We start from the raw sequence: 11,386 nt of genomic DNA, 5'->3' as shown, positions 1-11,386 counted from the left end.
GCCAAAACCCCCTGGAAAAGCCCTTAAATTTTGTATTTTGTCCTCACGGCAACATCGAAATGGCTTATTTGAATGGAAAATTGTAAACCAGGTAAATTTTGAGTAAAAATTTTGGGAATGGGGCCCATCTCGCACCATAGTACCCACTCGGAAAAGAGAACAAGCCTTAAAGCTTCTAACCATTAGCTTCGCCCTTCCTTAATAACAGGTTTAAAAAATTCTTTTAAGACATGGTCCACTATTGTAAGTAGCCTAGGGATAGCCTTCTGACACTAAGTTTGAGTAGCCTAGGGTAGTCTTATCCAATATTACAATTAATCACTCAAAACTGGGTAAATTTTGGTAAAATTCTACTTTAGTTACTTTTGGCTATCTTGGAAAGGGTTTGGGTTAGGAAAATGAAATTTTCAGGGATGGATCTACATGCTAAGGTATGTCCTGGGAAGGTACTTTGAAGTACTTACCTCCACTCCTCCCCCCCTCTATTTAATGGTAAATTACTACACATTACTAGTTGTTTTAACTCATAGCCTATTTCATCCTATATTACTATCATAATTATAAATCACTGCTTACCTTACACAACTTCAGCTTTTAACCTTGTTCATTAAAATATATTCCAAAATCCTATTTAAATCCTAAACCATTTAATTTCCTATCCTTGCTGACTATTGTTATGGTATAATGAAACCAGGTTTGTTGTAATGGCACAACTTTGCTAATCAGAAGTCATCACCCTTGAGGGTAGCAGGCACATGCCAAACACCTCTGTGTTGATAAGACCATTTGACCTGTATTAATTAGGAATTGGATTTGACAAGAGAGACCAGTAGAAATACCTTAATCGTTTATAGAGGACAAATTATGTCATGGGAAGATGTTTTTGAAATCCCTCTTCCACCCAAACTCAAAATTTCCTAAAATTCTACTTTAGAAGCTTTTAAAGTATTTCAAAAGTACTAAAAGATAGAGTGCTAAAAACATCAGAATCGACTTCAGAGGAGACATTATGTCATGGGAAGAGGTTTTTAAAATCCCCCTGCCCTCCAAACTCAAAATTTTCCAAAATTTTACTTTAGAAGCTTTTAAAATATTTCTAAAGCACTAATAGATAGGTTGCTAAAAACATCAGAATCAACTTTAGAGGACACATTATATCACAGGAAGAGGTTATTGAAATCCCCCTTCCCCCCAAACTCAAAATTTTCCAAAATTCTACTTTAGAAGCTTATTAAATATTTCTAAAGCACCAATAGATAGAGCACTAAAAATATCAGAATCGACTTTGAAGGACAAATTATGTTACAGGCAGATGTTTTTGGAATCCCCCTTCCCCCCAAACTCAAAATTTTCCAAAATTCTACTTTAGAAGCTTATTAAATATTTCTAAAGCACTAATAGATAGAGCACTACAAATATCAGAATCAACTTTGAAGGACAAATTATGTTACAGGAAGATGTTTTTGGAATCCCCCTTCCCCCCCAAACTCAAAATTTTCCAAAATTCTACTTTAGAAGCTTTTTAAATATTTCTAAAGCATTAATAGATAGAGTGCTAAAAACATCAGAATCAACTTGAGAGGACACGTTATATCATGGGAAGAGGTTTTTAAAACCCCCCTTCCCCCCAAACTCAAAATTTTCCAAAATTCTACTTTAGAAGCTTTTTAAATAACATCTTCCCATGACATAACTTGTCCTCTTAAGTTGATTCTGATGTTTGTAGCGCTCTGTGTCTTACCTAGACCCCAGCACCATGCCGGCGCATCAACCAAATGCTGCCAACGAGAGGCTCGGTTGATCGCCACTGAAGTGTCACAACGTTGCTTGCCTGCTGCTGGAAGAGGCGATGGTGTTTGGTTGACTTTGAATTAACTTTGCCGCAATTCTTTATTGCGTCAACTGCAAAGTCAAAGCTTTTCTTTTCTCATGAGGTTTAAGTATTTCGATTTTCCTGATTAGAAATCAAGCAGGGCTTGCACTATTCCCAAATTTTTGGGGATTTTCCCAGAAATCTCTGTGCCACCCCCAAAAAAAATTTGTTCCGAAAATCATCCAACCATGTTGCCACCCCTAGTGATTTATCACTAGTGACTATCCCTGCCAAATATTACTTTGTATACCATAATTCTTCACTACTCTCTTTTACGTTAATTTTCGTCTCTTGTGTTACTTTGCATATAAACCAGACAGATATAATTGCAATATACACGGTTCTTCATATGCTGACAAAAGTATTGTCTTTATGAGATTAAGTAATAAAAACAGGTTTTTTTTAACTGAAAGTAAGGAGCAACATTAAAACTTACAACAAACAACAATTATACCGTATATGAAAGGGACTGTCCCCTCCTCCACGCCTTGCTCTTTACGTTACTTTATCGTAAAGAGCTAGGGGTTGAGCAGGGGACAGCCTTTTTCATATACAGAATAATTATTGTTCATTTTAAGTTTTAACGTCACTCCTTACTTTCAGTTTCAGTTCTTACTTACTTTCAATTATTCTGTATATGAAAGGGGCTGTCCCCTCCTCAACCACTAGCTCTTTACGCTAAAGTAACGTAAAGAGCAAGGCGTAAGTAACGTAAAGAGTATCATCTCATAAAGACGATACTTTTGTCAGCATATGAAGAACCATGTATATTGCAATTATATATGTCTGGTTTGTATGCAAAGAAACACAAGAAATGAAAATTAACGAACAAGAGAGTAGTGAAGAATTATGGTATACAAAGTAATATTTGGCAGGGATAGTCACTAGTGATAATTCACTAGAGGTGGCACCGTGATTGGGTGATTTTCGGGGACTTGGGGAACCAAATTTTTTTTGGGGTGGCACAGAGATTTCTGGAAAATCCCCGAAAATTTGGGAATAGTGCAAGTCTTGCTTGATTTCTAATCAGGAAAATCAAAATACTTAAACCTCACGAGAAAAGAAAAGCTTCGATTTTGTAGTTGACACAATAAAGAATTGCCGCAAAATTAATTCAAAGTCAACCAAACACCGCCGCCTCTTCCAGCGGCACGCCAGCGATGTTGTGACACTTCAGTGGCGGTCAACCGAGCCTCTTGTTGGCAGCGTTTGGTTGATGCGCCGGCATGGTGCTGGGGTCTAGGTAAGACACAGAACGCTACAAACATCAGAATCAACTTAAGAGGACAAGTTATGTCATGGGAAGATGTTATTTAAAAAGCTTCTAAAGTAGAATTTTGGAAAATTTTGAGTTTGGGGGGAAGGGGGATTCCAAAAACATCTTCCCGTAACATAATTTGTCCTCTGAAGTCGATTCTGATATTTGTAGCGCTCTATCTATTAGTGCTTTATAAATATTTAAAAAGCTTCTAAAGTTGAATGTTGGAAAATTTTGAGTTTGGGGGGAGGGGGTTTTAAAAACCTCTTCCCGTGATATAACGTGTACTCTGAAGTCGATTCTAATGTTTTTCGCACTATCTATTAGTGCTTTAGAAATATTTAAAAAGCTTCTAAAGTAGAATTTTGGAAAATTTTGAGTTTGGGGGGAAGGGGGGTTTTAAAAACCTCTTCCCGTGATATAACGTGTCCTCTGAAGTTGATTCTGATGTTTTTAGCACTCTATCTATTAATGCTTTAGAAATATTTAAAAAGCTTCTAAAGTAGAATTTTGGAAAATTTTGAGTTTGGGGGGAAGGGGGATTCCAAAAACAGCTTCCCGTAACATAAATTGTCCTCTAAAGTCGATTCTGATATTTGTAGTGCACGATCTATTAGTGCTTTAGAAATATTTAATAAGCTTCTAAACTAAAATTTTGGAAAATTTTGAGTTTGGGGGGAAGGGGGATTTCAAAAACCTCTTCCCGTGATATGACGTGTCCCCTGAAGTTGATTTTAATGTTTTTAGCACTTTATCTATTAGTGCTTTAGAAATATTTAAAAAGCTTCTAAAGTAGAATTTTGGAAAATTTTGAGTTTGGGGGGAAGGGGGATTTCAAAAACATCTTCCCGTGATATAACGTGTCCTCTGAAGTCGATTCTAATGTTTTTAGCACTCTATCTATTAGTGCTTTAGAAATATTTAAAAAGCTTCTAAAGTAGAATTTTTGAAAATTTTGAGTTTGGGGGGAACGGGGATTTCAAAAACCTCTTCCCGTGATATAACATGTCCTCTGAAGTCGATTCTGATGTTTTATCACTCTATCTATTAGTGTTTTAGAAATATTTAAAAAGCTTCTAAAGTAGAATTTTGGAAAATTTTGAGTTTGGGGGGATTTTAAAAACCTTTTCCCTTGATATAGCATCTCCTCTAAAGTCAATTCTGATGTTTTTAGCACTCTATATTTCAGTACTTTAGAAATACTTTAAAAGCTTCTAAAGTAGAATTTTAGAAAATTTTGAGTTTGGGTGGAAGAGGGATTTCAAAAACATCTTCCCATGACATAATTTGTCCTCTAAAAACGATTAGGTTATTTTTATTGGTCCCTCTTGTCAAATCCTTTCCCTAATTAATACAGTTTAAATGGTCTTATCAACAAAGAGATGTCTGGCATGTGCCTGCTACCCTCAAGGGTAAGGGTTTCTAATAAGCAAAGTTGTGACATCACAACAAGCCTGGTTTTATTATACCATAACAATAGTCAGCAAGGATTGGAAATTAATTGGTTTAGGATGTAAATATGATTTTGGAATATATTTTAATGAACAAGGTTAAAAGCTGAAGTTGTGTAAGGTAAACAGTGATTTATGATTATGATAGTAATATAGGAGGAAATATGAAATTAAAAAACTAGTAATGTGCAGTAATTTACCATTCCAGAGAGGGGGGAGGAGTGGTGTGAGTCGCTTCAAAGTACCTTCTCGGTACGAGCCTTAGCATGTACATCCATCCCTGAAAGTTTCATTTTCCTATTCCAACCCCTTTCCAAGATAGCCAAAAGTAACTAAAGTAGAATTTTACCTAGATTTTTACCAAATAATATTATTGACTTATGAATAAAGTGAATATACCACTTGATGCCTTTTTTATGCTCTTTCCAAATATAGCCTAATAGCATAATCATTTTTGTCAGAAATGAATTCTACCCCCACCCCTATATACCAATTCAGGGTATATTTTTGCACATTATGTGGTGGGGGTAAAGTTTAAACTTACCTCCCATTTACATCATAAATAAAATTTGCCCCCACCCCCTAATGTGCAAATATATAGGGCCTACCCTGAATTGGTATATGTAGGAGTGGGGGTAAAATTCATTTCTGACAAAAATGATTATTATATTTGGAAAGAGCATAAAAAAAGGCATTGAGTGGTTATAGGCCTATTCACTTTATTCATAAGTCAATAATACGATTTGGTAAAAATTTAAATATCCTGGGAAGGTATTTTAAAATACCTACCTGCACTCCTTCTCCCTATTGAAATTACGATTGAAATATGATTTTTACCTATTGAAATTTTTGCAAAAAAAAACAGTTTACCTTAATTTTTTGTTATCAGTTTCTTTTTCTCTGGCTCTAGGTCTCAAAAATGCAATTTGTGTTATTTGAGTATAATTTTAAGCCATATCAATGTTTTTTTTTTCAAAATTTAGGAAATGTATTTGCATATCTCTAAAACCTTATAGGCTAAATTAGAATTGAGCAAAGTTGTGAAGCTGAAAACAATTTTGTTGTAGGCTACTTCATAAGGTTTCAATTTTATAACACACAGATTTTTAAATTCCTTTCTAACAAAAATGATTATTATATTCATAAAGAGCATAAAAAAGACATCAAGTAGTATGTTCACTTTATTTGTAAGTCAATAATATGAACTGCTGAAAATTTACCCATGCTTTAGCCTATAGACCCATCCCTGAAAGTTTAATTTTTCTGACCTAACCCCTTTCCAAGATAGCCAAAAGTAGAATTTTACCATAAGGAATCTTATGGTACTAAAGTTTTGTGTTTTCCTCAGAAGAACTATCCAACTGCACATTCATCTGGGTTTATACCTTTCTAAATTGCAAAAAAATGTTTAACCTTAATTTTATGGTTTTAGTCTATTTTTTATTGGCTTTGTTTTTGGAATTGCTATTCCTATTATTTCAGTAGTATTTTAAGCTATATTCTGGATTGGCAAAGGTATAGAGTAGGGGCTGCTGAGAAGGGAACATTTTAAGAAAGCAATTTTTACTTCATAACATACAAAATAATTATTGCTAACACATTTTGACTGCAGCTCCAGTGTACTTTACCCCAAAACTCCCCAAATATAAAATTAGATAGCCCAAATTATATATTTCCCTTGCACACAACCTATGTGTCTCTCTTGTTTTTCTAGTTCTTGTTTGTCACAGTTGATTTAATTTACAGGTACATGGGTAAATTACAGAAAAATTAGATACTTCCCTTTTATTCTCCCAATGCTTCCCTCTTGTTTCAACCTGTCTATTTGTAAATTAAATCAACTGTGATGAAACAAAAACTAGAAAAACAAGATTGATGGGTGGCAGAATGCATGGAAAGTATATAATTTGGGGTATATATTCATAAATTAGGGGTATTGAGGGTAAAGTATAGTGGAGCTGCAGTCAGAATCTGTTTGCTACAGTTATTCTGCATACCATGAAGTAAGAATTTTTTTTTTTAACATGTATTCTTCTCAATAGCCTGTACTTATGACCTTTACCCAAGTCTTTCTTCTTAAATTTAAGGAATAGCTTAGGGTATAACCCCCCAGTACTTGACCAGTGCCTGATTATGGACAGATGTCCTGATTTAAATGTAGCCTATCTTTCCTGTACATGTACATCCAGCCCATAATGATGGGCATTATGTACAGCCTATAAGTCAATCTAGTTAGAATTGGGGGATATTTAGGACTGGACTAGTTGGGATTGGCTAACTATTATCTTGTAAAATTTGTGGTTTTTCAACATTTGAATTGAGACAAAAGTTACCCCTACAACCTAGTCTATATACATACAATTTGTTCTGTTTCACAGCACTTGCTGTAGCTTAGATTTATCCAAGATGAACTCTGCCTGTGATTTGGATATGTTGTTTTAGCTGCAAGATCCTGCATCCAAGATTAGATAGAATTTTTCAAGATTAGACATAATTTTCAAGAAATATACTTAAGCTTTAAATGTGTTCAAGCTTAGGCTCTACTGTGGTTTATCAGTATATTTGAAACTGTGAGTATTGTATATGATTAAAACATTCTAACTAATCACATACTTATTTAGAATATTTTGATGAGTTCAATGGTGAAACAATTTACTTTCTAGGGGATAAGATAGAGATTTTATAATAATTTAGCTGTTAAAGTGGTGATTAGCTGTCTGTCTACTGGGTATCTTACCCTAGCCTAAATCTTTCAAACCTTAAAATGAGGATTAAGCAAAATTTGAGGTTCAAGACAGTTTCTATGCACCTTATTTAATTAGTACATCTAAGAGGCATGTTTTTAAGTAAGTTCCATTTGACCATAAGTGCACAGCAAAAGGTTATTTTAAAAAGTAAATTTGTTTTCAGAAAGTAGATACTTTACTCTTTTTTTAACATAATTGCCAAGTTTGATGAAACACTTATCATAACTCTTCACCAATTATTAAAAACCCTCTTCATTAACTTGCCACATGCTCTGATAACAAAGAGTTCACTGTTGCTTTCACATTATTGTCATCATTATAACAGTTGCTGCTGAGGTGTTGTTTGAGTTAGAGAAACAGATGGTAACTGCTTCCTGCAAGATCAGGACTGTAGGGTGGGTGGTCTGTAACTTCCCAGCCAAAACTTCAACAAATTGCAGATCTGACTAGCAGTATGGGGTCTTGCATTGTCAAGGAGAAGGATAATTCCCTTTGTCAGCATATGGCATGTTTTTTTTGAATAATTTTGCATAGCATTCTGAGCATTTTACAGTATGCTTCTGAATTGATAGTTATTCCTTGTTGCATGAAGCTGACCATCAAAACACCATTCCTATCCCAAAACACCAACACCATGTTTTTGTCCTGGGACAGAGTCTGTTTGGCCTTCACCTTTACAGGCAACTGTGTGTGTCTCCATTCCATGCTCTGTTATTTTGATTTGTGTGTGATATGCAAAAACCATGTTTCACCTCTAGTTACAATCTCATTCAAGAAACTGTCACCTTCTTTGTAATAAAAAGTCAAGAATTTTATTGCACACCAAAATCTTTGGTTTTTCTGGTGTTAGGAGTTTTGGGACACAACAGGAGCACAGTTTCCTAAACTGTAGATGTTCAGAAACAATTTTGTAAAGCACTAAACTCAACACCTCAGGAAATTTGTTTGATAGACCTGCTATTGTGGAGCACCTGTTCTCACAAATCTTTGTAACCTATATTACCTAAATGACTGAAATAAACCTTTTCAATAGTAACATAGCAGAGCTATGTTGATTTGATCCTACTAGGTGTTGCTCATCAGGGCTACTTACAATGAAGAACTCCCTGACAATCTTAAACAGAGCTTATTTGATGTACTGTTGCCATGTGAAAGGATCTCCCAGCAGAGGATATCCTAAAAGAGCATTTTCTTAGTTGCTTTCAGAGAATACAGAATGAATATAGAGAAAGAAGAAAAGGTAAACAGATAACTACCAGGATTCTGTGAAGATCATCTGGTAATGGTGCCATGGAACCAACAAAAACTGCTGAATCTCCATAATCAAATAAGTAAAATTTCTTAGCTTTTCATGAGCCTTGTTAACACAAAACATTTTGTGATCATATTCTGTGGGGAATTTATGTTTGTGTAACCTTCACCTTAAACTGTATTTGCCAGCAAGATAAGATGGTGGTCACCTCCTGTGGATTTTCACTGGTGGTGCTGTGTCAACTTCTGTTGATGGCTGAGTTCCAGTTCAGCTTTTAGTCTATGTTGGCCCAATTTTTGTTGATTCCTGCTTTGAATGAACAGGGGGTGACTAACATGACTAACTTAATTATTGCTTTGAATTTTTGGAGATGTTTGTCTTTTCAAAAAGATGAGAAACCAACTGAGCAAACTTTTTGTCTAATTTTCTGAATTTTGAAACAAAGCTTCACATCCCCAAAGCCAAATACTAATCCTTTTTAATTTGTTTATTTGATTTCAAAATTTCTTACGCTTGAATTCTCCTGCAATCTTTTTCTTACAAAAGGTTGAACTTTGGAAAACAAAAAATAGCCCCCCCCTCCTCCCACTTGTTCACTTATTGAAACCACAAGTAAATGGTAAAAACAGATAGAAAGCTAAGCAGAGTGAAGACAAAGAAGCTCTATATACTTTGCAAAAAAAAAAAAAATCAGATATACAATTTTTAGAATTGAGTTATAGGATAGCTCTCCCCCTTGACTTTGTCCCCTAACTTGACTTTCTTCTCTGTCAACCAACAATGGTGCAAGTCTAAGTCTAACCAAAAAAAAAAAAAAAAAAAAAATATTTACTGTTCTCTTCTTTGGACCAGGGCTTTTCTCCTACTTGTTAGTGCATTTTCCCTTAATCAAAACATTTGAAGGAAAAATATTATGGCCTTTCAAGGGAAGAAGGAAGAATATTATGGTTTTTGTAGGGGCTATCTTCTCAGTAGGTCTCTAAAAATCCTGCCTGTAGGATTCCCAATTTCACTATGGAATGTGGTTGGGGAATCCTTGGGATTTGTATAGGTAGTATCTAAGGCCAGTCTGAGTTATAATAAATTTCTTGGCAATTTTTAATCTAAATTATAAATATGTTTCTTGTGTATTTTTAAGCCCATTTAAAATCCACAAATGACACAAATGTAAACTATGTCATCTAATTCTCCATTGTGATATGTGTAAATGTTGAGAAACCATGTAGTTATCTCTTCCAATCTGGGACAAGAAACTTGTATCCAAACAGGTTAAAATTTTATTTTGTCATAGCTATCAAATTCAAAATTATTCTACAAAATCTATTTGTAAAATATCTTTTCAGGATCTGGGCAGGTTCTGACAGTATCAGTGGATTTTGGGGCAGGGCTCACTAAATGTCCAAGAATCATTTGGAGACTCTGGTTCCTCTTGGGGGACATTATGTGCAAACAGAAAATAAGCTATATGAAAAAACAATATTTTTTTTGTATCATTGTCCCCTCTCTTCAAGCCTCAGCTGCTTAGACACATTACATGTAAAAAAAGAAACCATCTAAAATGTTTTATGAAATTTTTTTATTTAGATATTCATTTTTTTTTTTTTCCTAAAGTACTAAGTAAGTGAAACAGGATTCCTGAGGATAGGAATGCTTGTAACAGTCAAGTCACTAACTTTCACCAACACTCTTTAGTACAGCAATATATGAACTAAAATCAAAAGTAAAACTGAATTGAAAAACAAATCTAGTTATATCAAGACTCAAAATTTAGCTGAGTGTCTCTCTTGATGTTCTTGGGCCTTCTTCTGTAGTTTGGTTTGAGATTGCTGAATATGTTCATTGCCCCTTTATTTTTCTTTGATTTGTTGTTGGTAGGAAGGGGGGAGAGGCTCTAAATTTATAATATAAAAAGTGTGTATTAATACAGTTCATTATCACAGAGTGCACAGTTGCTAAGTAGCTTGTAGCTTGTCAATACTTCATATGTAACCTTCCATGCTACTGAGGTTTATTTTCAGGGTCTTTGAATCATCAAATCACGGAGGTATGGTGATGAATTAATCATGTTTAGCAGTAAAAATAAGTTGGACCCCAAGAAGTCAGTGCAAAAATTTTTGGACCTCAAAAAGGACTTGCAAACAAGGCATAAACATTTAAAGTTTGTCTTAGGTAAATATTTTTACAGATTTTCTTTATATTTTTTAAATATTGTTCAATTAATTATTCTGACATGGTCATTGTTGTTGCATCTGTCTTCATACATTTTAGAAGGCTAAAATCTCAATTTACAACTTTTTAGCTTGTTTTCAGGAATAAGCTTGAATTGACACTCTGACTGTGGCTATATTTCAATCTTCCTTGCTAAGATTGAACTTTGTCTGTGTTTGGGGGGGGGGGGATACATAAGATTGTTCATCCTGGTCAGTAGTTTGATTTTTTTATCTGGTAAATTGGTAGTAAATATTTATGAAAAAATGTTCTCATTGAATGTCTCAATATTAACTCTTATATACCTGGCCTAACAGACAGGGGATGTATAGATTCAAAAAGAAAAAAAAACCTGGAAGACAATGGTTTAAATTATAAACATTCCAGAATTTGATATTTTGACCACATCTTTCATGACCATCTGTACCATTATCAGTAAGAATTGCCAATTCATAAAAATGTAGGGAGGGTGTGGGGGGTGTCTTTTAATAAAAAAATAAGACGCAAAAAAATAATTTTTAAAATAAATGGGATATGATTTTTTATTTATTTATTTTTCAATGATTGCAAAAAAAAACAACAATTTTTAAAATCTGT

The 11,386-nt window shown here is 34.3% G+C and overlaps 1 protein-coding gene across 3 annotated transcripts in view; it reads left to right on the top strand.

Annotated features, from left to right (window-relative positions):
* LOC148950095 (ral GTPase-activating protein subunit alpha-1) overlaps positions 1-11,386 on the top strand; it is a 246,939-nt gene continuing 235,553 nt past the window's right edge. For all 3 annotated transcript variants that reach the window (XM_089092126.1, XM_089092128.1, XM_089092125.1), the window contains exons 1-2: positions 1-91; positions 10,600-10,750. In XM_089092126.1, the coding sequence (XP_088948252.1) occupies positions 10,645-10,750 (106 nt within the window). In that variant the 5' untranslated portion in view covers positions 1-91; positions 10,600-10,644. The remainder of the gene's footprint in view (positions 92-10,599; positions 10,751-11,386) is intronic.

Source organism: Artemia sp. Qi Xiang Cuo, chromosome 7 (assembly GCF_049724085.1).
Source record: "Artemia sp. Qi Xiang Cuo chromosome 7, ASM4972408v1, whole genome shotgun sequence".
NCBI lineage: Eukaryota > Metazoa > Arthropoda > Branchiopoda > Anostraca > Artemiidae > Artemia > Artemia sp. Qi Xiang Cuo.
Note: the sequence above shows the minus strand (reverse complement) of the source record. Positions and strands in the feature narration are given on the sequence as shown.